Here is a 27,722-nt window from a genome sequence, read left to right on the forward strand (position 1 = left end):
GTCTGCTTTTTTCATTTTACCCATCTATCAATAGGTGCCCTTCTTTGCGAGGCATTGGAAAACCTCCCTGTTCTTTGTGGTTGAAATTCATTGCTCCACTGAGGGACCTTTACAGATAATTAATTGTATGTGTGGGCTACATACATGAGGTAGTCATTAAAAAATTATGTTAAACACTATTATTGCACAGAGAGTGAGTCCATGCAACTTATTATGCGACTTGTTAAGAACATTTTTACTCATGAACTTATTTAGGTGTGCCTTAACAAAGGGGTTGAATACTTATTGACTCAAGACATTTCAGCTTTTAATATTTAATGAATTTGTAAACATTTCTAAAAACATAATTCCCCTTTGACATGATGGGGTATTTTTTATAAGCCAGTGACACAAGATCTAATTTTTATCCATTTTCAATTCAGGCGTTAACTCAACAAAATGTGGAAAAAGTCAAGGGGTGTGAATACTTTATGAAGGCACTGTACATGAGGTTAATACAATAGGTGTGACAACTAGAGAGGAAGTAGCCTGAGGACCTGTGAGTCCCATTATAAATATAGGTTGTATAAATTACAGTTTGAACTAATCACATTCAGATGATATCCCTTCAAATAGTAACATTAGCACCAACGGCAGGATGTGTCCACACAGAACACCAACAGATTATACTTCTATGTGTTAGACGCATAAGATACACCAGAACTAGCCTGGATGCTCATACTGTATATAACATCTAGAAAAGTAGTCAGGAAATGTTGTATCACATAGAAATACCAAGCGTGTTACAGTAAAAATCTCAAAACAGGTGAAATATAGCATAGCCTACATAGTGTCATTTGTAATTGTATTGTACTGTACAGTGTTATGACTGGGAGGCTCTAGAAGCCAATTGTATCCTCATATAGAGAGAGGAGCAGCAGGATGCCCCAGCCAGACAGCAGTCCTACGTTCTGCAGCAGGAACATGAGCCAGGGCCTACGGTTGTCCACATGGATCATGGTGGGGAGCTGGGGGATGAGGATTAAGACAATCAAATGCATTTAACTCATTGTTCAAAATATATAATATTTATAGAGGAAATTAAGCATTTCTGAAAGGAATAGGAGCAACTGTGTCATAACTAGGGGTTAGAGTTCTTCCTGGTCAGGTCACATGGCCAGGAGATGCTCAAGGCCCAAGTCAAAGCAATTGAACTATTAATGCGACAGATTCTCAATTGAAAAGAACCCCCAAGAAGCTATTCCTCCTATCCTGTTTGAGAATGTGGTAAAACTAGCATACTAACCATATCAGCCAGACCCACGTACAGGAAGAGACCAGAGGTGATGGCAGCGATCCACTGCTTGGTGGCCATGTCAGTAGAGATGGTGAGGGCGATGTAGAGTCCGATGAAGGATGTGAGGGCACTGGCCACGTTCAGCATCAAGGCCTTCTTCACTGACACCCCGCTGTGCAGCAGGATAGCGAAGTCACCTGGGAGATGGAGAGAAGGGAGAGAGGAGAGGTATAAAGCGATGACACTGGTGATCAAATGTGGGTCTTAGGTTGATGTCATTGGAAGGATTGTGTGAATTAGAAATCTGGAAACAGAGCCAAATGGCTAAACTGTGTATCTGCTAATCATCTACCTTTCATCTATTGCTATTCATCTATTCTGATACTTTATTGTTTGAAATGAAAGATAATCTTCTGAAATCAAAGAAATCTAACTACATACACATACATACATACATACATACATACATATACATATATATATATATATATATATATATATATATATATATATGGCATATATATATATGGCTGGACCATATTCTCAAGAGCCTTTTTCAACATGGCCAACTAGAGGAAAGTCGGTGCTCCACTCACCCAGTTCGTGAGGCAGCTCATGACAGAACACAGCCAGAGACGTGGCAAGACCTGAATTCCAGGAAACAGAAAAGGCCGCTCCGATAGCCAGGCCATCGGCAAAGTTATGTATGCCGTCCCCTATGGTAACCATGTAGGGTAGCAGACGCTGTTCTAGTGGAGGGGAGAGACAGAAGGGAAACTCAGAGAGAGGCTCAGTTGTCTAAATAAGTCAATTCAAATGCAGCTATTGTTAATAATTGTATATATATATTTGTAAATACAGAATATACTGTATACACTACATGACCAAAAGTACTGTATGTGGATACCTGCTCGTCGAATATCTAATTTCAAAATCATGGGCATTAATATAGAGTTGGTCCCCCCTTTGCTGCTATAACAGCCTCCATTATTCTGGGAAGGCTTTCCACTAGATATTAGAACATAGCTGTGGGGACTTGCTTCCATTCAGCAACAAGAGCATTAGTCAAGACGGGCACTGATGTTGGGCGATTAAGCCTAGCTCGCAGTCAGCATTCCAATTCATCTCAAATGTGTTCGATGGGGTTGAGGTCAGGGCTCTGTGCAGGCCAGTCAAGTTCTTCCACACAGTTTTCCCTTCTTTGGAACTAAGGGGCCTAGTCCAAACCATGAAAAACATCCCCAGACCATTATTCCTCCTCCACCAAACTTTACAGTTGGCATATTGCATTGGGGCAGGTAGCGTTCTCCTGGCATCCACCAAACCCTGATTCGTCCATCGGACTACCAGATACTGAAGCGTGATTCATCACTCCAGAGAATGCGTTTCCACTGCTCCAGAGTTCAATGGTCGCGAGCTTTACACCGCTCCGGCCGACACTTGGCATGATGATCTTAGGCTTGTATTGGGCTGCTCGGTCATGGAAACCCATTTCATGAAGCTCCCGACGAACAGTTCTTGTGCTGACGTTGCTTCCAAAGGCTGTTTGGAACTCGGTAGTGAGTGTTGGAACCGAGGACAGACGATTTGTACGTGCTACACGCTTCAGCACACGGCGGTCCGTTCTGTGAGCTTGTGTGGCCTACCACTTTGCGGCTGAGCCGTTGTTGCTCCTAGATGTTTTCACATCACAATAACAGCACTTACAGTTGACAGTGGCAGCTCTAGCAGGGCAGAAATCTGATAAACTGACTTGTTGGAAAGGTAGCATCCTTTGACTGTGCCAGGTTGCAAGTCGCTGAGCTCTTCAGTAAGGCCATTATACTGCTAATGTTTGTCTATGGAGATTGCATGTCTATGTGCTCGATTTTATACGCCTGTCAACAACTGGTGTGGCTGAAATAGACAAATCCACTAATTTGAAGGGGTGTCCACATACTTTTGTATATATAGTGTGTATATACAGTTGAAGTCGGAAGTTTACATACACTTAGGATGGAGTCATTAAAACCTGTTTTTCAACCACTCCACAAATATCTTGTTAACAAATTATAGTTTTGGCAAGTCGGTTAGGACATCTACTTTGTGCATGACACAAGTAATTTTTCCAACAATTCTTTACAGACAGATTATTTCACTTACAATCCCCTGTATCACAATTCCAGTGGGTCAGAAGTTTACCTACATTAAGTTGACTGTGCCTTTAAACAGCTTGGAAAATTCCAGAAAATTCTGTCATGGCTTTAGAAGCTTCTGATAGGCTAATTTACATAATTTGAGTCAATTTGTCACGGTCTGACCTTAGATATCTCTGTTTTCTTTATATTTTGGTTAGGTCAGGGTGTGACGAGGGTGGGTATGCTAGTTTTTGTATTGTCTAGGGGTTTTGTATGTCTAGGTGTTTTGTAGGTCTAGGTAATTTGTATGTCTATGGTGGCCTGATATGGTTCCCAATCAGAGGCAGCTGTTTATCGTTGTCTCTGATTGGGGATCATATTTAGATAGCCATTTCCCCTTTTGTGTTCGTGGGTTCTTGTTCAATGTTTAGTTGCCTGTTAGCACGGAAGCCCGAGAGGCAGCCCCAATAAAGGTTTTGGGGGGGGTACACGAGGAGATTGACTGAGTCAGGTTGGGGACCTGAGCCAACTCCTCGTGCTTACCGTTGGTGGTGTGTGACTGGTCAGACACCGTGTTATGCAGTGATGCGCACGGTGTCTCCAGTTCGCATTCATAGCCCGGTGCGCTCTATTCCAGCTCCTCGCATTTGCCGGGCTAGAATGGGCATCCAGCCAGGACGGATGGTGCCGGCTCAACGCTCCTGGTCTCCATACACCTCGTTGGACCAGGATATCCTGCGCCGGCTCTGCGTACTGTGTCTCCGATGCGTCTGCACAGCCCATTGCGTCCTGTGCTAGCGCCCCGCACTTGTCGGGCTCAAGTTAGCATCCAGCCAGGACGCATTGTGCCAGCTCTATGCTCCAGCTCTACGCTCCAGTGCGCCTCCACAGTTCAGTACGTCCTGTGCCTGCTTCCCGCACTTGCCCTGAGGTGCGTGTCATCAGCCCGGTACCACCAGTTCCGGCACCACGCACCAGACCTCCAGTGCGCCTCCACAGTCCAGTACGTCCTGTGCCTCCTCTCCGCACTCGCCCTGAGATGCGTGTCATCAGCCCGGTACCACCAGTTCCGGCACCACGCATCAGGCCTCCAGTGCGCTTCCACAGTCCAGTACGGCCTGTGTCTCTTTCCCACACTCGCCCCGAGGTGCGTGTCCTCAGCCATGCATCAGGCTTCCAGTGCGCTTTCACAGTCCAGAGCTTCCGGCGAACAGTTCCCAGTCCAGAGCTTCCGGCGACAGTATCCAGTCCAGAGCTTCCGGTGACAGTTCCCAGTCCAGAGCTTCAGGCGACGGTTCCCGGTCCGGGGTCTCCAGCGACGGTCCCCGGTCCGGGGTCTCCAGCGACGGTCCCCGGCCCAGGGTCTCCAGCGACGGTCCCCGGCCCGGGGTCTCCAGCGACGGTCCCCAGCCCGGGGTCTATGTATTGGTTTATGTATTGTCTAGGGGTTTTGTAGGTCTAGGTAATTTGTATGTCTATGGTGGCCTGATATGGTTCCCAATCAGAGGCAGCTATTAATCATTGTCACTGATTGGGGATCATATTTAGGTAGCCATTTTCCCTTTTGTGGTCGTGGGTTCTTGTTCTATGTTTAGTTGCCTGTCTGCACTATTCATATTAGCTTCACGGTTCGTATTGTTGTTTTGTTAGTTTGTTCAGTGTTCATTCTTTTAATAAATATAGAATGTACGCATACAACGCTGGGCCTTGGTCCGATTCATACGACGAACGTGACACAATTGGAGGTGTACCTGTGGATGTATTTCAAGGCCTACCTTCAAACTCAGTGCCTCTTCGCTTGGCATCATGGTAAAATCAAAAGAAATCAGCCAAGATCTCAGAAAACAAATTGTAGACCTCCACAAGTCTGGTTCATCCTTGGGAGCAATTTCCAAACACCTGAAGGTACCACGTTCATCTGTACAAACAATTGTAGATAAGTATAAACACCATGGGACCACACAGTCGTCATACCGCTCAGGAAGGAGAGACGTTCTGTCTCCTAGAGATGAGCGTACTTTGGTGCAAAAAGTGCAAATCAATCCCAGAACAACAGCAATGGACCTTGTGAAGATGCTGGAGGAAACCGGTACAAAAGTATCTATATCCACAGTAAAACGAGTCCTATATCGACATAACCTGAAATGCCGCTCAGCAACGAAGAAGCCACTGCTCCAAAACCGCCATAAAAAGCCAGACTACGGTTGGCAACTGCACATAGGGACAAAGATTGGACTTTTTGGAGAAATGTCCTGTGGTCTGATGAAACAAAAATAGAACTGTTTGGCCTTAATGACCATGGTTATGCTTGGAGGAAAAAGGGGGAGGCTTGCAAGCCGAAGAACACTGTGAAGCACGGGGGTAGGAGCATCATGTTGTGGGGGGGCTTTGCTGCAGGAGGGACTGGTACACTTCACAAAATAGATGGCATCATGAGGCAGGAAAATATGTGGATATCTCAAGACATCAGTCAGGAAGTTAAAGCTTGGTCGCAAATGTGTCTTCCAAATGGACAATGACCCCAAGCATACTTCCACAGTTGTGGCAAAATGGCTTAAGGACAACAAAGTCAAGGTATTGGAGTGGCCATCACAAAGCCCTGACCTCAGTCCTATTGAAAATTTGTGGGCAGAACTGAAAAAGCATGTGTGAGCAAGGAGGCCTACAAACCTGACTCAGTTAGACCAGCTCTGTCAGGAGGAATAGGCCAAAATTCACCCAACTTATTGTGGGAAGCTTGTGGAAGGCTACAAGAAACATTTGACCAAAGTTAACAATTTAAAGGCAATGCCATCAAATACTAATTGAGTGTATGTAAACTTCTGACCCACTGGGAATGTGAAAGAAAGAAAATAAATAAAAGCTGAAATAAATTATTCTCTCTACTATTATTCTGACATTTCACATTCTTAAAATAAAGTGGTGATCCTAACTGACCTAAGACAGGGAATTTTTACTATGATTAAATGTCAGGAATTTTGAAAAACTGAGTTTAAAAATATTTGGCTAAGGTATATGTAAAGTTCCAATTTCAACTGTGTGTATATATATACACTGCTCAAAAAAATAAAGTGAACACTTAAACAACACAATGTAACTCCAAGTCAATCACACTTCTGTGAAATCAAACTGTCCACTTAGGAAGCAACACTGATTGACAATAAATTTCACATGCTGTTGTGCAAATGGAATAGACAAAAGGTGGAAATTATAGGCAATTAGCAAGACATCCCCAATAAAGGACTGGTTCTGCAGGTGGTGACCACAGACCACTTCTCAGTTCCTATGCTTCCTGGCTGATGTTTTGGTCACTTTTGAATGCTGGCAGTGCTCTCACTCTAGTGGTAGCATGAGACGGAGTCTACAACCCACACAAGTGGCTCAGGTAGTGCAGCTCATCCAGGATGGCACATCAATGCGAGCTGTGGCAAGAAGGTTTGCTGTGTCTGTCAGCGTAGTGTCCAGAGCATGGAGGCACTACCAGGAGACAGGCCAGTACATCAGGAGACATGGAGGAGGCCGTAGGAGGGCAACAACCCAGCAGCAGGACCGCTACCTCCGCCTTTGTGCAAGGAGGAGCACTGCCAGAGTCCTGCAAAATGACCTCCAGCAGGCCACAAGTGTGCATGTGTCAGCATATGGTCTCACAAGGGGTCTGAGGATCTCATCTCGGTACCTAATGGCAGTCAGGCTACCTCTGGCGAGCACATGGAGGGCTTTTCGGCCCCACAAAGAAATGCCACCCCACACCATGACTGACCCACCGCCAAACCGGTCATGCTGGAGGATGTTGCAGGCAGCAGAACGTTCTCCACGGCGTCTCCAGACTCTGTCACGTCTGTCACAGGTGCTCATGTGCTCAGTGTGAACCTGCTTTCATCTGTGAAGAGCACAGGGTGCCAGTGGCGAATTTTCCAATCTTGGTGTTCTCTGGCAAATGCCAAACGTCCTGCACGGTGTTGGGCTGTAAGCACAACCCCCACCTGTGGACGTCGGGCCCTCATACCACCCTCATGGAGTCTGTTTCTAACCGTTTGAGCAGACACATGCACATTTGTGGCCTGCTGGAGGTCATTTTGCAGGGCTCTGGCAGTGCTCCACCTGCTCCTCCTTGCACAAAGGCGGAGGTAGTGGTCCTGTTGCTGGGTTGTTGCCCTCCTACGGCCTCCTCCACGTCTCCTGATGTACTGGCCTGTCTCCTGGTAGCGCCTCCATGCTCTGGACACTACGCTGACAGACACAGCAAACCTTCTTGCCACAGCTCGCATTGATGTGCCATCCTGGATGAGCTGCACTACCTGAGCCACTTGTGTGGATTGTAGACTCCGTCTCATGCTACCACTAGAGTGAAAGCACCTCCAGCATTCAAAAGTGACCAAAACATCAGCCAGGAAGCATAGGAACTGAGAAGTTGTCTGTGGTCACCACCTGCAGAACCAGTCCTTTATTGGGGGTGTCTTGCTAATTGCCTATAATTTCCACCTTTTGTCTATTCCATTTGCACAACAGCATGTGAAATTTATTGTCAATCAGTGTTGCTTCCTAAGTGGACAGTTTGATTTCACAGAAGTGTGATTGACTTGGAGTTACATTCTGTTGTTTAAGTGTTCCCTTTATTTTTTTGAGCAGTGTATATATAATGGTGTGTATGGACAGTATATGAATAGAAAATATGTGTACAGCAGTAGTTGAGTTTTGACTAGAATACAGTATATACATATGGAGTGGATAAAACAGTACAGTGGTAAACATTATTAAAGTGACCAGTGTTCAATTACTATGTACTGTAGGGCAGCAGTATCTAAGGTAAATTATAATATAATTTACAATGATGATGGGGACATTTGGGTTGTACCTGAAGTTTAAATGTTTTACCCCCTTAAATAATATCCCTTTTTTACTGTTCCTCAGGTAACTGTTCATTAGAAAAGAACACAGCTCTCTTGTGCACGCTACTCTTCGTCACACTGAATGTGTGTAAACATTGACTAGACTTAAGACTTGACTCGCACAGTAAGTTTACAGTTTGACAGCTTGACATTGTAGCTACTTCCTGAATGGCAAATCCTGACCTATATTTGTATTATTATTATTATCTTCGCTGCTCAGTCATGTCACTACTTACTTTAACACATTTCTTAGTCTATATTGTATATTCTTATTGCGTATATATTTCCAAACATTAATATAAAAAGAAAAAGTCTTTCCTGTGCAAGTGACCAATAAACTTTGATTAGATGTAATGTCTTATGAAAAGGTTGTACGTAGACCCAGAAGACTTTCTTACCTCTTGAGTGTTGGTTTCGTTCTGGAAAGGCTTTCTCTGTGTCATTACAATCAACCTAGCAGGATCAGAACATTACAGAATAATAACATCTGAATTACAGCAGTGAAAGGGTTAGTGAGGGACAAGGTGTTCAGAAACACGGGTAGTAGAGACGTAAGACTACAAGCTGTGCCAGGTAAAACTATAGGCTTACTATGAAACTGGCTTTTCAGTCATGGACCTATGTCTGACTCAGTTCTCCAAGAGAGAGGTTAGAGGGTTTGCAACCTACCAAGTCTGTCTGTGAATAACTGTCACACAACCTACCAGGTCTGTCTGTGAATAACTGGTACAGAACCTACCAGGTCAGTCTGTGAATAACTGGTACAGAACCTACCAGGTCAGTCTGTGAATAACTGGTACAGAACCTACCAGGTCTGTCTGTGAATAACTGGTACAGAACCTACCAGGTCTGTCTGTGAATAACTGGTACAGAACCTACCAGGTCTGTCTGTGAATAACTGGTACAGACCTACCAGATCAGTCTGCATATAACTGGTACAGACCTACCAGGTCTGTCTTTGAATAACTGGTACAGAACCTACCAGGTCTGTCTGTGAATAACTGGTACAGAACCTACCAGGTCTGTCTGTGAATAACTGGTACAGACCTACCAGGTCTGTCTGTGAATAACTGGTACAGAACCTACCAGGTCTGTCTGTGAATAACTGGTACAGAACCTACCAGGTCTGTCTGTGAATAACTGGTACAGAACCTACCAGGTCTGTCTTTGAATAACTGGTACAGAACCTACCAGGTCTGTCTGTGAATAACTGGTACAGAACCTACCAGGTCTGTCTTTGAATAACTGGTACAGAACCTACCAGGTCTGTCTGTGAATAACTGTTACAGAACCTACCAGGTCTGTCTTTGAATAACTGGTACAAACCTACCAGGCCTGTCTGTGAATAACTGGTACAGAACCTACCAGGTCTGTCTGTGAATAACTGGTACAGAACCTACCAGGTCTGTCTGTGAATAACTGGTACAGAACCTACCAGATGTGTCTGTGAATAACTGGTACAGAACCTACCAGGTCTGTCTTTGAATAACTGGTACAGAACCTACCAGGTCTGTCTGTGAATAACTGGTACAGAACCTACCAGATCAGTCTGTGAATAACTGGTACAGAACCTACCTGGTCTGTCTTTGAATAACTGGTACAGAACCTACCAGGTCTGTCTTTGAATAACTGGTACAGAACCTACCAGGTCTGTCTGTGAATAACTGGTACAGACCTACCAGGTCTGTCTGTGAATAACTGGTACAGAACCTACCAGGTCTGTCTTTGAATAACTGGTACAAACCTACCAGGTCTGTCTGTGAATAACTGGTACAGAACCTACCAGGTCTGTCTGTGAATAACTGGTACAGAACCTACCAGGTCTGTCTGTGAATAACTGGTACAGAACCTACCAGGTCTGTCTGTGAATAACTGGTACAGAACCTACCAGGTCTGTCTGTGAATAACTGGTACAGAACCTACCAGATGTGTCTGTGAATAACTGGTACAGAACCTACCAGGTCTGTCTGTGAATAACTGGTACAGAACCTACCAGGTCTGTCTGTGAATAACTGGTACAGAACCTACCAGGTCTGTCTGTGAATAACTGGTACAGAACCTACCAGGTCTGTCTGTGAATAACTGGTACAGACCCTACCAGGTCTGTCTGTGAATAACTGGTACAGAACCTACCAGGTCTGTCTGTGAATAACTGGTACAGAACCTACCAGGTCTGTCTGTGAATAAATGGTACAGAACCTACCAGGTCTGTCTGTGAATAACTGGTACAGACCCTACCAGGTCTGTCTGTGAATAAATGGTACAGAACCTACCAGGTCTGTCTGTGAATAACTGGTACAGAATCTACCAGGTCTGTCTGTGAATAACTGGTACAGAACCTACCAGGTCTGTCTGTGAATAACTGGTACAGAATCTACCAGGTCTGTCTGTGAATAACTGGTACAGAACCTACCAGATCTGTCTGCGATACAGACTGCTTGTTCTTTTTGTCCTGCAGGTACATCTCCAGGACTTTACCATGGTCACAGTGATGGGGCTCAGACTCCACCTGGAAACACAATGAGACAATGTACTCATAATATCAATATCTTTTGATTGCAGACAACATAGAACATGTATCTACTGTTATTAACTAACAATTATCACATTTTGGAACCAGTAAGACCTGACGAATTTCTATGACCGAAGCGTTGCACTTTATTAAAAGTTTATTGCAAATATACGTGTGGGAGTTTTTTTCACCATGGATCCACCGAACCAGTGAGCGGACAGGACAGTGGGGTTCAGTAAGAAGATAACATTTCGAAACAGAGTGAAATTGGGAGGTACTACCTGAAATTGTCCAATAAGGTCACACATTTTTGTTTCTTGATGCAAAACATTTTGCTATGTTGGGCCCTACTGAACACAGCCCAGGGGATAGACACTACTTACCCCATGGTGATGCGGGGCATGGTGCATGGTGACGATGGAGAAGATAGTCTCCATGAGATAGAAGCAGTAGATGCCAGCCATCAGCACCAGTATCTTATAGATGTAGTCTGGAACCTCCTCTGAGTGGCTGTGGTCTGTTCCTTCACTGTGAACATGGAGGCCTAGGAACTGAATCAAAAGAGGAACACGGTCAGACAGAGTCAGCCCAATGTCATTATAATGACAGTGTTATAACAGTGTTATGTAACCTTTATGACGGCAATACACAGGGAAGGATAAAACCAAATACTGGTGATGCAATCAACCTGTGGGTCCATTACTCTGAAATGGCCTCCTTCACATGCCACTGTTCTGACAGATGAATGTTTAGAGTGGAGACTGGTACCTATCCACCATATTGCTTTCACCAATCATGTCCTCTCAATAGGTAGTTGTTAGGGAGAGGAGAGGGGGATAAGAAACAATTTCGGCACCATTGGGACACAGTGTTATGTTACTCTCATCATTGGCTTTGTAATGACCGTAGATTCCCTGAAGCAACATCGGCCCATTTCTCTGTTTGTCCAATGAGAGGGTGTCGTTTCAGTTCCTTAATCACATTATTTTACACTGTAGCTGAGGATAGGGTGTGACAGCCTGCTAATACGTCACCCTGTGATGTTGGCATGGATCTAAAAGGATTGAGCTACAGGAACAGGAAGTTCTGTATTTCCTTTAGAAGAGTCTGTCTGCCCTGGGGGAAATTAGCCAACTAAACTCAACTCCACCATTTACGATGCAGTTCAGTGGCGACAATGTCATGTGTAAATGCAAGCTATTCTTTGTGTGCTGAAATCAGTATTTTTTTAGAAAAACATTTTATGTGACGTCGTAGCTCCAGTCCGCCCACACTAGTTGCAGCACAACTCCATTGTAAATTGTGGAGTTAAGTTTAATCAAAGGCCCTCAGACATCTAGATGATCATTGGGGCGCACAGACATTAAAGGTCCAGTGCAGTCAAAAACTGGATTTCCTGTGTTTTATATTTATTTCCCACAATATGTGGTTGGAATAATACTGTGAAATTGTGAAATTTATGACAACGGCTATTTGGTGTAAGAGCTGTTTGAAAAGACCGCCTGAAATTTCAGCCTGTTTTGGTGGGATGGAGTTTTGGCCTTCCTTGGTGACATCACCATGCAGTAAATTAGTTAACAGACCAATAAGAAAGAGAGTTTCAAACCTCTGGCAATAACAGCTAGTTTTCCATTTTCACCCTCCCAACTCAGACCACTCGCAGACAGTCCTAGCAAAATTCTTGCTTGAGAAATTGCTTTGTTTAGAATCTATTTCTTTATATTTGTTGTACCATTTTAATTTAAAACTTAATTTTTTAATTTAAAACTTAATTGTTACCAAGAAATGAGTTGATGTTGAGATAAAAACGGCTGCTTTGGACCTTTAATCATAACACTTCAAGGAAGTATTGAGGAGAAAGAGACCTAGCTGGCTAGATTGTGAGGGTGCGTGTGATGCGCTGCTGGTACAATCTAAAAGGTAATGCTGCTGAACAATAACCAGATGATACCTGACAATATATCTGTTATGCTATAAAGTGAGTATAAAGTCTAAATCAGGGGTTTTCTTTTCACATTGTCCATTCCAGGCACAGTTCCAGTAACTATGATGGGTGTGTAACCAGGCCCGCACAGTACAGCTCAGCTTGAATCAGCTGGGCTCGGTAATGTGAATATGGTACTGTGGTGCTCACCATAGGCAGGAGGTGCAACAGGGCGTCCCCAGTAAGGGAGCCCACGGCCAGGCTGACACAGAACTGGATGATGAGCTGGAAGACGCTACTACAGGAAGTACACAGCAGCACCACAACGCCAACCACAGCGGCCAGACAGATCAGAAGATTGGCGATGGTGGCATACACATACTCTGTGGAGAGAGAGAATTAACATTACCGGGATCAATGTATACAATAATAACAGGACTAAAGCAAATCAGTCAGTCAAGCCATGAAAGGTCTGTTAGATGATAATATATTCCACATACAGTGATCATGCTTGAAATAGGCCCGTTACCTAATGATAACATTCATCTGCTAAATCTGCTAAATTGTAATTATTCGATTTATTGCCTACCTCATGCCTTTTGCACACATTGTATATAGATTCTCTTTTTCCTACCATGTTATTGACTTGTTTATTGTTTACTCCATGTGTAACTCTGTGTTGTTGTCTGTTCACACTGCTATGCTTTATCTTGGCCAGGTCGCAGTTGCAAATGAGAACTTGTTCTCAACTAGCCTACCTGGTTAAATAAAGGTGAAATAAAAAAAATAAAAAAAATAAAAATCTATACTGAACAAAAATATGAATGCAACATGCAACAATTTCAAGTTAAAGTTCATATAAGGAAATCAGTCAATTTAAATAAATTCGTGAGGCACTAATCTATGGATGTCACATGACTGGGCAGAGGTGCAGCCATGGGTGGGTCTGGGATGGTATAGGCCCACCCACTAACCCAATGGGGAGCCAGGCCCAGCCAATCAGAATGAGTTTTTCCCCACAAAAGGGCTTTATTACAGACAGAAATACTCCTCATTTTCATCAGCTGTCTGGGTGGCTCAGACGATCCCACAGGTGAAGAACGCAGATGTGGAGGTCCTGGGCTTGGCATGGTTACACATGGTCTGCGGTTGTGAGGCCGGTTGGACGTACTGCCAAATTCTCTAAAACAACGAATGGGCCTTTCTGTCCATGTATGCTTAAGGTAGAGAAATTAAAATGTAATTCTCTGGCAACAGCTCAGGTGGACATTCCTGCAGTCATGCTGTTTAATCAGCTTCTTGATATGCCACACCTGTCAGGTGGATGGATTATCTTGGCAAAAGAGAAATGTTCACCAACAGGGATGTAAACAAGCATGTGCACAAAATTGGAGAGAAATAAGCTTTTTGTGCATATGGAACATTTCTGTGATCTTTTATTTCAGCTCATGGAATATGGGACCAACACTTTACACATTGATTTTATATTTTTGTTCAGTATAGTTTACATTTTGGAGCGTTTATATTTATGAACATAGTAAATGTATCGGTGCAGAGTCTCACTATCATTCCCTTTTCATTAAAAAGTAAATAGTGACGAATGGGCCTTTCTGTATCAAAAGGAGAGGAGTGAGTGTTGAATAAAGTGTGTACTGTAGTAGTCAATCAATCACATATATTTTATAAATACCTTTTAACATCAGAAGTTTACATATACCCATCCTAAAATCCCAAAGAGCAAGTAATGCAGAGGCAGAAGCATGGAGCTAGGACTGTAGCAGTCCACTCACTCTCTATGGTGCTGAGCTGGTCTGATGGTCCAGTGGGGGGAGAGGTGCTGTTGCAGGCCCCACTGAGGATCTGCTGGACCAGGGCTGGGCTAAGCCAGGCCACGTCATACCTGGACAGGCTAGATCCATTCAGCCCATGGATCTTTACCAGTTCTTCTGGGCTGAAACATGTCTACATGGAGAAAACAGGGCTGAAACACATCTACATAGGCAGGAAATGCCAACAATGAACAGTCTAACTCATATTTATGCATTAAAAAACAAATAATAAAAGAAAAGCATTGTAGGCCTGCTATTCTTTTCCATTTTACCAATGACCTGCCACTGGCATTAAACCAAGCCTGTGTGTCCATGTATGCTGATTATTCAACCATATACGTGTCAGGAACCACCGCTAATGAAGTCACTGAAACTCTTAACAAGGAGTTGCAGTCAGTTTTGGAGTGGGTGGCCAGTAGTAAACTGGTCCTGAATATCTCGTAAACTAAGAGCATTGTATTTGGTACAAATCAGTCCCTAAGCTCTAGACCGCTAGCTGAATCTGGTAATGAATGGTGTGGCTGTTGAACAGGTTGAGGAGACTAAATTACTTGGTGATACCTTAGATTGTAAACTGTCATGGTCAAAACATATAGATTCAATGGTTGTAAAGATGGGGAGAGGTCTGTCCGTAATAAAGAGATGCTCTGCTTTTTTGACACCACACTCCAATAATCAAGTCCTGCAGGCTCTAGTTTTGTCTTATCTTGATTATTGTCCAGTCACGTGGTCAAGTGTCGCAAAGAAAGGTCTAGTTAAGCTGCAGTTGGCCCAGAACAGAGCGCCACATGTTGCTCTTCACTGTAATCAGAGGGCTAATATAAATACTATGCATGCCAGTCTCTCTTGGCTAAAAGTAGAGGTGAGACTGACTACATCACTTCTTCTTATTGTAAGAAACATTAATGTGTCGAAAATTCTAAATTGTTAGCATAGTCAACTTACAGCTCTGACGCACACACTTACACACTGGACATGCCACCAGGGGTCTTTTCACAGTCCCCAAATTCAGAACAAAATCAAGAAAGCTTACAGTATTATATAGAGACATTATTGCATGGAACTCCGTTCCATCTCTTTGCTCAAGTGATCAGCAAACCTGGTTTCAAAAAACAGATGAAGCAATACTTCACGGCACAACACCTCGCCCCTATTTGACCTAGATATTTTGTGTGCATGTATTGATATGTAGGCTGTCTGCTGTTAACAAAGTATGTAGTTCTGTACTTGAGCTGTTCTTGTCTATTATTGTTCTGTATTATGTCATGTTTCATGTTTTGTGTGGACCCCAGGAAGAGTAGCTGTTGCTTTCACAACAGCTAATGGAGATCCTAATAAAATAACAAATACATGGAGGAAACAGCGCTGAAACATGTCTACATTGAAGAAACAGCACTGACACATGTCTACATGGAGGAAACCACAATGAAATAAGTATACATGGAGGAAACAGGGCTGAAACACATCTACATTGAGGAAACAGGGATGAAACACATCTATATGGAGGAAACAGGGCTGAAACACATCTATATGGAGGAAACAGGGCTGAAACACATCTATATGGAGGAAACAGGGATGAAACACATCTATATGGAGGAAACAGGGCTGAAACACATCTATATGGAGGAAACAGGGCTGAAACTCATCTACATGGAGGAAACAGGGCTGAAACTCATCTACATTGAGGAAACAGGGCTGAAACACATCTACATGGAGGAAACAGGGATGAAACACATCTACATGGAGGAAACAGGGCTGAAACACATCTACATTGAGGAAACAGGGCTGAAACACATCTATATGGAGGAAACAGGGCTGAAACACATCTACATGGAGGAAACAGGGATGAAACACATCTATATGGAGGAAACAGGGCTGAAACACATCTATATGGAGGAAACAGGGCTGAAACACATCTACATGGAGGAAACAGGGATGAAACACATCTACATGGAGGAAACAGGGTGTCACGCCCTGGCCATAGAAAGGCTTTTATTCTCTATTTTGGTTAGGCCAGGGTGTGACTAGGGTGGGCATTCTAGTTTCTTTATTTCTATGTTTTCTGTTTCTATGTTTTGGCCGGGTATGGTTCTCAATCAGGGACAGCTGTCATTCGTTGTCTCTGATTGGGAATCATACTTAGGCAGCCTGTTTTGCCACTTTAGTTGTGGGTAGTTGTTTGTGTTAGTGGCCTGTATAGCCCTAGTCAGCTTCACGGTCGTTTTTTTTGTTGTTTCTTGTTTTGTTGGCGACATTTACAACATTAAAAGAAATGTACGCTCCACACTGCACGCTGCACCTTGGACCTGTCATTTCCACCCTGACGACGATCGTGACACAGGGATGAAACACATCTACAGTGGCTTGCGAAAGTATTCACCCCCTTGGCATTTTCCTATTTTGCTGCCTTAAAACCTGGAATTAAAATAGTTTTTTTGGGAGGGTTTGTATCATTTGATTTACACAACATGCCTACCACTTTGAAGATGCAAAATATGTTTCATTGTGAAACAAACAAAAAATAAGACAAAAAACAGAAAACTTGAGCGTGCAAAACTATTCACTCCCTCAAAGTCAATACTTTGTAGATCCACCTTTTGCAGAAATTACAGTTGCAAGTGGCACATCTAGCCACTGGGATTTTTGCCCATTCTTCAAGGAAAAACTGCTCCAGCTCCTTCAAGTTGGATGGGTTCCTCTGGTGTACAGCAATCTTTAAGTCATACCAGAGATTCTCAATTGGATTGAGGTCTGGGCTTTGACTAGGCAATTCCAAGACATTTAAATGTTTCCCCTTAAACCACTCGAGTGTTGCTTTATCAGTATGCTTAGGGTCATTGTCCTGCTGGAAGGTGAACCTCCATCCCAGTCTCAAATCTCTGGAAGACTGAAACCGGTCTCCCTCAAGAATTTCCCTGTATTTAGCACCATCCATCATTCCTTCAATTCTGACCAGTTTCCCAGTCCCTGCCGATGAAAAACATCCCCACAGCATGATGCTGCCACCACCATGCTTCACTGTAGGGATGGTGTTCTCAGGGTGATGAGAGGTGTTGGGTTTGCGCCAGACATAGCGTTTTCCTTGATGGCCAAAAAGCAACATTTTTGTCTCATCTGACCAGAGTACCTTCTTCCATATGTTTGGGGAGTCTCCCACATTTCTTTTGGCGAACACCAAACATGTTTGCTTATTTTCTTCTTTAAGTAATTGCTTTTTTCTGGCCACTCTTCCGTAAAGCCCAGCTCTGTGGAGTGTACGGCTTAAAGTGGTCGTATGGACAGATACTCCAATCTCCGCTGCGGAGCTTTGCAGCTCCTTTAGGGTTATCTTTGGTCTCTTTGTTTCCTCTCTGATTAATGCCCTCCTTGCCTGGTCTGTGAGTTTAGGTGGGGAGGTTTGTTGTGATGCCATATTCTTTCAATTTTTTTAATAATGGATTTAATGGTGCTCCATGGGATGTTCAAAGTTTCAGATATTTTTTTATAACCCAACCCTGATCTATACTTCTCCACAACTTTGTCCCTGACCTGTTTGGAGAGCTGCTTGGTTTTCATGGTTCCCCTTGCTTAGTGGTGCTGCAGACTCTGGGGCCTTTCAGAACAGCTGTATATATACTGAGATCATGTGACACTTAGATTGCACAAAAGTGGACTTTATTTAACTAATTATGGGACTTCTGAAGGTAATTGGTTGCACCGGATCTTATTTAGGGGCTTCATAGCAAAGGGGGTGAATACATATGCACGCACCACTTTTCCTTTCTTTTCTTTTTTTTTTCTTCTTTTAAACAGTGATTTTTTTAAATTTCACTTCACCAATTTGGACTATTTTGTGTATGTCCGTTACCTGAAATCCAAATAAAAATACATTTTCATTATAGGTTGTAATGCAACAGCATAGGAAAAATATCATGGGGGATGAAAACTTTTGCAAGGCACTGGATATGGAGGAAACGGGGATAAAACACATCTATAGGGGGTAAAGAGGACTGTAACACCCTATAGTGCACTGCTTTGGGCACTATGAAGGGAATAGTGTGCCATTTGGGACATAGTCAGATACAGTATTTGGATGAGTAGACAAGTATATTAATTGAATAATTAATTTGCATTTCCATTTTTCATTGATGCGCTGCACAGCATTTTCAGCTATTCTTTCAGCTATTCAGCTATTTCACCTTTATTTAACCAGGTAGGCCAGTTGAGAACAAGTTCTCATTTATAACTGTGACCTGGCCAAAATAGGGCAAAGCAGTGCGACAAAAACAACAACACAGAGTTACACATAAACAAACGTACGGTTAATTAACACAATAGAAAAACCTATGTACAGTGTGTGCAAATGTAGAAGAGTAGGGAGGTAGGTAATAAATGGGCCACAGAGGCGAAATAATTACAATTTAGCATTAACACTGGAGTGATAGATGTGCAGAAGATGATGTGCAAGTAGAGATACTGGGGTGCAAAAGAGCAAGAGGGTAAGTAATAATATGGGGATGAGATATTTACAGATTGGCTGTGTACAGGTACAGTGATCGGTAAGCTGCTCTGACAGCTGATGCTTAAAGTTACAGAGGGAGATATAAGACCCCAGCTTCAGTGATTTTTGCAATTCGTTCTAGTCAATACCTTAAATGAACACTCCTTAATGACTAAAAGAAAGATGTCATTGGGCATTCATTCATCTCTTGTGGAAAGACTATATAAACATAAATGGTACATCTGACCAAATTACACAAGATTTTAGTTGTGGGTTTAGTTCGAGATTAGGCATTTATAAAGTGGGAACCAATATTACAAGTGACATGTCATTATGCCTCAGCTGTGCTGCTTTTCATTCAGATTTCTCCAATAGAGATGATACCATGGAGGGAATCCTATAGCTCAGGCAATCTAAAGCACATCTAAGGCTCATTACAACACACTGGATGAGCAGCAGACACCAGGGGTTTAGCAGTTTGATAATGAATCAGTGTGTGTGTGTGTGTGTGTGTGTGTGTGTGTGTGTGTGTGTGTGTGTGTGTGTGTGTGTGTGTGTGTGTGTGTGTGTGTGTGTGTGTGTGTGTGTGTGTGTGTGTGTGTGTGTGTGTGTGTGTGTGTGTGTGTGTGTGTGTGTGTGTGTGTGTGTGTGTGTGTGTGTGTGTGTGTGTGTGTGTGTGTTGTGCCTTTAAGCCCCAGAAGAGAGAGTGAAGCTAAGGCCTTGACCTAATTACCCACCAAGCACTGAGGTGGTTCAGTATAATAATTACCCACCAAGCACTGAGGTGGTTCAGTATACTAATGACACACCAAGCACTGAGGTGGTTCAGTATAATAATGACACACCAAGCACTGAGGTGGTTCAGTATAATAATTACCCACCAAGCACTGAGGTGGTTCAGTATAATAATGACCCACCAAGCACCGAGGTGGTTCAGTATAATAATGACCCACCAAGCACCGAGGTGGTTCAGCATAATAATGACCCACCAAGCACCGAGGTGGTTCAGTATAATAATGACACACAAAGCACCGAGGTGGTTCAGTATAATAATGACACACCAAGCACTGAGGTGGTTCAGTATAATAATGACCCACCAAGCACCGAGTTGGTTCAGTATAATAATGACACACAAAGCACCGAGGTGGTTCAGTATAATAACTACCCACCAAGCACTGAGGTGGTTCAGTATAATAATGACACACCAAGCACCGAGGTGGTTCAGTATAATAATGACACACCAAGCACTGAGGTGGTTCAGTATAATAATTACCCACCAAGCACTGAGGTGGTTCAGTATAATAATTACCCACCAAGCACTGAGGTGGTTCACTATAATAATGACACACCAAGCACCAAGGTGGTTCACTATAATAATGACACACCAAGCACCGAGGTGGTTCAGTATAATAATTACCCACCAAGCACTGAGGTGGTTCAGTATAATAATGACCCACCAAGCACTGGGGTGGTTCAGTATAATAATTACCCACCAAGCACTGAGGTGGTTCAGTATAATAATGACCCACCAAGCACTGGGGTGGTTCAGTATAATAATTACCCACCACGCACTGGGGTGGTTCAGTATAATAATTACCAGGTCCCAGCTGCTGATGTTCCTCTGGTGGTACCCCTCCTCGTGACTCTGCCTGAAGGCTGCACTTCCACCTCGACCCCCCCAACCACTCTGAGCACCTCGACCCCCGCCAGCGGTACTGTGGTCACTATGGTCATTGTCGTGTCCATCTTGATCTCCATGTTGATGATCGTGGTCCTCTTCGTGGATTCCACCCAGTTGCAGGCTCTTCATAATACCTTCCAGCTCTACAGAGATTAATCAGAATGATATGATTGGTGGTAATGTACATAGCAGGCCATTGGGGAACAGCAGGGGCGAAACTTTGGCTTTAGAAGTGGGGGGGAACATGTCCCCCCCGTCCCCAGGGAAAGTTGTGCCCCTGGGAAAAGTAATATACACTCTCATTACCAGTGGTTTTCATGGGGTAATGTTAATAACATAGCCCTTCAAGGGCAACTGTCACGCCCTGACCATAGAGAGCCTGTTATTCTCTATGTCGGTTAGGTCGAGGTGTGACTAGGGTGGGTCATCTAGGTAATTATATATCTATGTTGGCCTGGTATGATTCCCAATCAGAGGCAGCTGTTTATCGTTGTCTCTGATTGGGGATCATATTTAGGCAGCCATTTCCCCTTTGTGCTTTGTGGGATCTGGTCTAGGTATAGTTGCTTGTGAGCACTACTCTGAGCTTCACGTTTCGTTTGTTCGCTTTATTGTTTTGTTCTTTAAGTTTCTCTTCCATATAAAAGGATGGAAACATGCCACGCTGCATCTTGGTCCACTCCTTATAACGATCGTGACAGCAACATGTTAAATAAATTATGAATTATGTATGACACAACATGGATGAATGAGTAGGTTGAAGTACAGGCAGGAGGATGACATTACATGGCAGTGTAATAAATCTAAAACTAAAGAATAAGATCAAAATGATTCATACTAATAGGAATAGCCACTTGTTATGAGGTAATATGACAGTAATAACAACCTTAAAGGGTTATCTTACGGTACCGTGAATAGTGATGTTGTCAGAGCTGAAGCGGTTGAATATGAAATCCAGAAAATAGTCCTCTTCAGGTAGTGCTCTGGCCGTCATGCAGTCACCTCGTAAAGCATGGTAAACTATGTATCCAAACACCACATCCGTGTTGTGAGGGTCACCATCACTAGTTGACGCGCTGCTCTCCTCTAAGATGTCTTGACCAGTGAGACAGTGCTAAATGACCATGATAACAAGACAGGACAGACTTACACTGTTGAATAGAATAAAAATACTTTGTTGAGACATAACAGCAAATAGGCACTTCTGGGGGTTTGCAGTATACGGCCAATATAACACGGCTAAGGGCTGTAGCCAGGCACTCTGCATTGTTAAAATTTTAACAGCCCTTAGCCGTGGTATATTGGCAATATACCACACCCCCTTGGGCCTTATTGCTTAATTATTACACATCAGCTCCAACCTGGTCGTACTGCTGATCAGGCTTGTAGTGCTTCTCCATGTTTCGGAGTAGAGTCTCTATCCCACTGCTCTCCATGTCTCCGTGTCCATGCCCATCCCTGTGCCTGTGTCCGTGGTGGTCATGGCCTGTGATTTCCTGGATGAGGTGGTCCGTCTCATCCCCCCACCTCCCTGCCCTCACGGCAGAGCAGGCCTCGGTGGGAGAGCTGAGGTAGAGGTGGCATCCTGCCGCTACTCTGAAGAAGCCTTCGTTGTGAAGGAGACCACCAGTGCTGGTAAAGTTACCCACCAGCTGGTCTACTGACTGCACAGAGAGGCACTAGAAACAAGAAAGCTTGCTTCAGTGTTACATGTAGATTATTTATGTACTAAGGACAAATATAGGTCTAATTTATAAGAGAATACAAACGTACGGTCTTATTGTTTTGTCATTATGACCACAAGCTAAAGGAAAGGAATTTGGGTTGGTTTGACTTGGGTGACATTTTCTGATCTTTAAGAGCAGACTATACTCTGGGTTTTTGAGTCAGGACATACAGTGACTTTGTACAGTATCATAATGTAGATAATAGTCCGAATCTACCGCACATCCAAAACCGACTAGTGAATGTGCTGGAGGCAAAATGCAAAACTGGAGGAACAGGAAAAAATCTCCACACATTTCCAGTCAGATGTAAATGTATTTTAGAAGAGGCTGAGCTTGATGCAGGTCAGACTGACTGAAAGTTCAGGCTCTATTCAAATCCATTTGCATCTGACTGGAAGTGTGCAGAGACTTTTTTCTGTTTCAACAGTATCATCTTACACACATATACTTCAATTAAGATCTCAAGCCACTGTTGCATTAGCAGCACACACTGTCTAAATACTGATAATTAGTGTAAGTCTCAAACATGTCTGGCCAATCTAAAACATTTCTCACATAACATGTAACGGAAAACTGCCTCTAGATGGTCATAAGTACAGATTACACCTGCCAAGGTAAAGTCCAAGGCCTTCCGTATCTGAACAACAGGACATGGATTCAAAATGGAGAATAGAGCAATGCATACATTTTCTCTACAGTAAATCAAAGGGAACCAACATTTAAATGTATTGGTGCATTGGCATGATGGACAGAATGAAAGAAATATGAAATAGAATTTCAGAAATGTAAGGAAAACAGAATGCCTGATCATTAAGATGCAATTTAACCAACCTGCACAGTGAAGGGTGATACAACCAAGACATTCAAATGAATTGGTGATGTAAAAGAAAAGCATTAAATATAAAATATTATGTTTGGATTATGATCATTGTAATAGTCATATAGAAGGCTATGCTAATACTTGTAAACCAGCCATACGCCATTTAAGCCTAAGACATTGTTCTATAATATCTACTACCCTGTTTAAATGTTGATCAGTTGGTTTTATGTCATTGCAATAGTTAGAACATAAAGGTCGGGATAAATGTAGTTACAAAAATCTGGTACAAAACAATCTGCAATGCTGACGTCGTGTAATATCTCTCTGTGTAATAATAACACGAATCATTACTGTGTTTAGTCTATAATACAGTGATAATAACAATATATATTTTTAAATATTATGGAGAAAGCTTTAACTTTAAAATTGCTCAGTGCTCAAGATATATGTATCAATAAAAATAAAAATAGACTCGGTCAGAGACTGATAAATAAAAAAAATACGGATATATTTTAGCTATTGGTCTAACAAAGAACTGTGACATACTGTACTGTGTTGTACGTACAGCGTAGTCTCCAGTAGTTTAGCGCACGGCACAGCACAGTAACAGGTGCAGAATGGACCTCGACCTTTCCTAAAGCGCAAGCTGTAGCGAGTGTAAGAAAAAAGTTACCTTTTCACACGACACACCAGGGCACTGCACACGCTTCTCTAACAGTTTGAAAAAGGAGCGAACTGACTTTTCATCCAGGTATTCCTCTCCTGGCGACACTAGCTCGACCACTTTGTCATATACATCAACAGGTGAATACCACGCATAGGTGAATAGGTTAATACTCAGACATAGGAGAATAACGTGGAAATACTTATATGTAGTTTCCATTGTTCTATCTATAAAGATAAAATCCTCTATAAAAAACAATAAAAAATAAAGTGCAAAAACAGTGAGTTTAGTCGAGGAGTTGATTCCCGAGTGGTGCAGATCATTCCACACGCGGTTTTAAGTTCATCATACAGGTCTCTATAATTACTAAGTTAGAGATTTCATCGACCTGTAAGCTTGCCTTTGATTGGTCCAGAGGCGATGTGCGCTTCTCTACCAGTCCATAAATAAGTGACCTTTGCAGTTCACCTGAATGAGGGGTACATGTCCAAATCACCTGTCTTCATTATAGACTCAGCATAAACTGACCTAAACTGAAATAATGGCAAGTTAGTTTTTTTTATGTCAGTACAATATGTTGCTAAGAATACAGGCAAAATATGTGTGCCAAGTGACACACTTACACCCTCAATGGCCACAACTGTCTTGATGAAGACCATCACTAGCTGTTGTTATCTAAATATCAAATAATTGTACAATGAAGTACCTTACTGTGATTGTTTTAATTTAAAATGGTCAAAAATAAACCAAAATAGCTTCATAGCAAAGGGCATTTTCTCAAGGAAGAATTTTGCTTGAACTGTCTGAATGGTCTAAGTGGGGAGGGGAAAACGGTGCTGTTATTTGCAGAGGTTACCGCCTGGTGATGTCTCCATGGAAGGACAAAACTCCATCCCACCAAAACAGGCTGAAATTACAGGTGGTCTTTTCAAACAGCTTAAACTAAAAGGGCATAATCATAATTTTCACAATTTCACAGTATTATTCCAACCCCATAGTATGGAAATATATATAAAACACAGGAATATCTCATGTTTTACTGCCCTGGGCCTTTAACACTTTTCTTTACTGACAACAGGTTGTGTATTAGGAAAATTGACAACATGATGTAACGAGACAACGTATTACTGACAGCGTGGAAGGTGGCTGGTGGAACTTTTGTCAAAACAAATAATGCACATACTATAATTTCTACAGAACTTTTTCTGTTAAAAAAAATAAAGAGCCAACACATAGTTGAGGAAATGTATTGCTGAGTAAATTGAGGCCCCATTCTTCACGTATACCCATTTTGTGGAGTAAAAGTACTTTCCATGGACAACAGTCAAAATGTTGCATTGACCGTGTGACTGGATGATTGAGTCCCATAGTTTCTCCTGGCAATGACTAAGATAAACTTTCTCACGGAAAACGAAGAAGATAAGTACCAATGCATACACAACCTTCAGTATAATCTAGAAGCCATATGTTGCCATGTTAACTAATTCACAAAGCGTTCATCTACTTGACCAATGAGAATGAGACCAATGTTGTGTTACATGTTGTGTAAGTTGACAGTACATGAGCAGGAGTAAAACGTATGTTTGGCAAGGTGTTCTCTGAGCACGATCCTTCCATCGCAATGTAAATTAAAGACTTGAATTTGATTCAAGCTTTTGTCATTTGTTCTCAATATCTTCATCACCATTCACTACTCAAAACCCTGCACAAATGTTTTGGAGTAAAATACTTTCCATGGACACCCATCAGTTGTATTGACCGTGTGGCTGGATGACTGGGTCCAGTATTTAGGGACAATAGTTGTTCCTTACCATGACTAAGATAAACTCCTGGCCCCCACAATGGTTAGTGGATGCCATTACTGTAACACCTGCTACACACCTGTTGTCACAAGTGCATCTCAAGCTATGGGGGGAAGTTTCCCCTAGGTACAGATCTGGGATCAGCTTTCCCTCCCCCAATCCTAACCATTATTGTGGAAAATTGAAAACTGACCCAAGATCAGTGTCTAGGGGCGACCACCCTACAACGCATCATCAGAACAGAGACTGGGCCAGGTGAGACTGGTCTAACACATCCTTGTGTCATTGTCAACAGAATATGAGGAGGAGATCCTCTGTCTCCAAGTCAAACATGAAGCTGTTTGAAGGGTCTTTGGATGTAAGTGTGAGTATGAACATCCAATGAGGTACCCAAAGTAGGCCTTCAGTAGTTTGCCACCTGTGTTACTTTGAACATATTTGGATGAAAGAAAGACATGTGCAGAGTAGAAGAGCAGTGAGCGTGAAACTGCTGCCTCGTGGGAGATTTTGTTCCGGAGGGCCTAGCAGGATTTCTGGATCTGTATAATGGGTTTGTGACGTGTCATACCCTTGAACGAACGTGTGACATTACATTATCAAAGGAACAGTCATCATGTGGTAATGATCTTATAAAAACAACATTATTATGGTCAATATTAACATTATCATGGTCAATATTAACATTATCATGGTCAATATTAACATTATCATGGTCAATATTAACATTATCATGGTCAATATTGATGTTATTATGTTCAATATTAACATTATTATGGTTAATGTTAACATTATCATGATCAATATTGATGTTATTATGGTCAATATTAACATTACTATGGTCAATATTAACATTACTAAGGTCAATGTTAACATTATTATGGTCAATGTTGATGTGATTATGACAATATTAACATTATTGTTAATATTAAACACATGATATTTGATTCATATTTTGCCACAACAATTCCCCATGAGCCTACATTCAAAATAATAATTGAATATATTTGATGTTTGGTTTCATAGACCACTCTCTCCATACAACAAGGTTGCCAGGGATAGGTCATTAGTTTAGCTTCCCATTCAGTGAATGCATGCTACCTGACAAAGTGCACAGTCGAAAGAGACAATAAACCTTATCTTGAGTTACAGCTACACAATTTTAATCTCAAAAGGTCATCACTGATAGACTACAGTGCCTTCAGAAAGTATTCATACCCCTTGACTTATTGCACTTTTTGTTGTGTTACAGCCTGAATTTAAAATGTAATAATTAATTTTGCTCATTCATCTACACACAATACCCCATAATAACAAAGTGAAAACATGCTTTTATACATTTTAGCAAATGTATTGAAAATTAAATACCGAAATATCGAATTTACATACTGTAAATATTCCTACCTCTGAGTCTATACTTTGTAGAGTCACCTTTGGCAGTGATTACATCTGTGAGTTCTTCTGGCTAAATCTTTAAGAGCTTTTTTTTTGCCCATTATTCTTCTCAAAATTCTTCAAGCTCTGTCAAATTGGTTGTTGATCATTGCTTGATAACCATTTTCAGGTCTTGCCGTAGATTCAAGTCAAAACTGTAACTCAGCCACTTAGGAACATTCACTGTCTTGGTAAGCAACTCCAGTTTAGATTTGGCCTTGTATTTTAGGTTATTGTCCTGCTGAAAGGTGAATTCATCTCCCAGTTTCTGGTGGAAAGCAGGCTGAACCAGGTTTTCCTCTAGGATTTTGCCTGTGCTTAGCTCCATTCATTTTCTTTTTATCCTGTAAAACCCGCCAGTCCTTAACGATTACAAGCATACCCATGACATGATGCAGCCACTACTATGCTTGAAAATATGGAGAGTGGTACTCAGTAATGTGTTATATTGGATTTGCCCCAAACATAACACATTGTATTCAGGACAAAAAGTGAATTCCTTTGCCACATTTTTTGCATTATTTATTTAGTGCCTTGTTGCAAACAGGATGCATGTTTTGGAATATTTGT

At 42.3% G+C, this 27,722-nt stretch overlaps 1 protein-coding gene across 1 annotated transcript; it reads right to left on the bottom strand.

Moving 5' to 3' along the window:
* Positions 1–327: 327 nt before the first annotated feature.
* Positions 328–24,138, bottom strand: LOC129830987 (zinc transporter ZIP4-like). The gene is made up of 12 exons (XM_055893917.1): positions 23,929–24,138; positions 22,070–22,387; positions 21,618–21,822; positions 20,625–20,851; positions 14,509–14,680; positions 12,929–13,101; positions 11,178–11,345; positions 10,696–10,791; positions 8,681–8,735; positions 1,873–2,025; positions 1,286–1,473; positions 328–1,007 (listed from the first exon to the last, which is right to left on the bottom strand). Exons 1-12 carry the CDS (start codon positions 24,136–24,138, stop codon positions 879–881), a joined length of 2,094 nt encoding a protein of 697 aa, XP_055749892.1. The 3' UTR covers positions 328–878.
* Between the last annotated feature and the right edge of the window lie 3,584 nt (positions 24,139–27,722).

Source organism: Salvelinus fontinalis, chromosome 32 (genome assembly GCF_029448725.1).
Source record: "Salvelinus fontinalis isolate EN_2023a chromosome 32, ASM2944872v1, whole genome shotgun sequence".
Lineage (NCBI taxonomy): Eukaryota > Metazoa > Chordata > Actinopteri > Salmoniformes > Salmonidae > Salvelinus > Salvelinus fontinalis.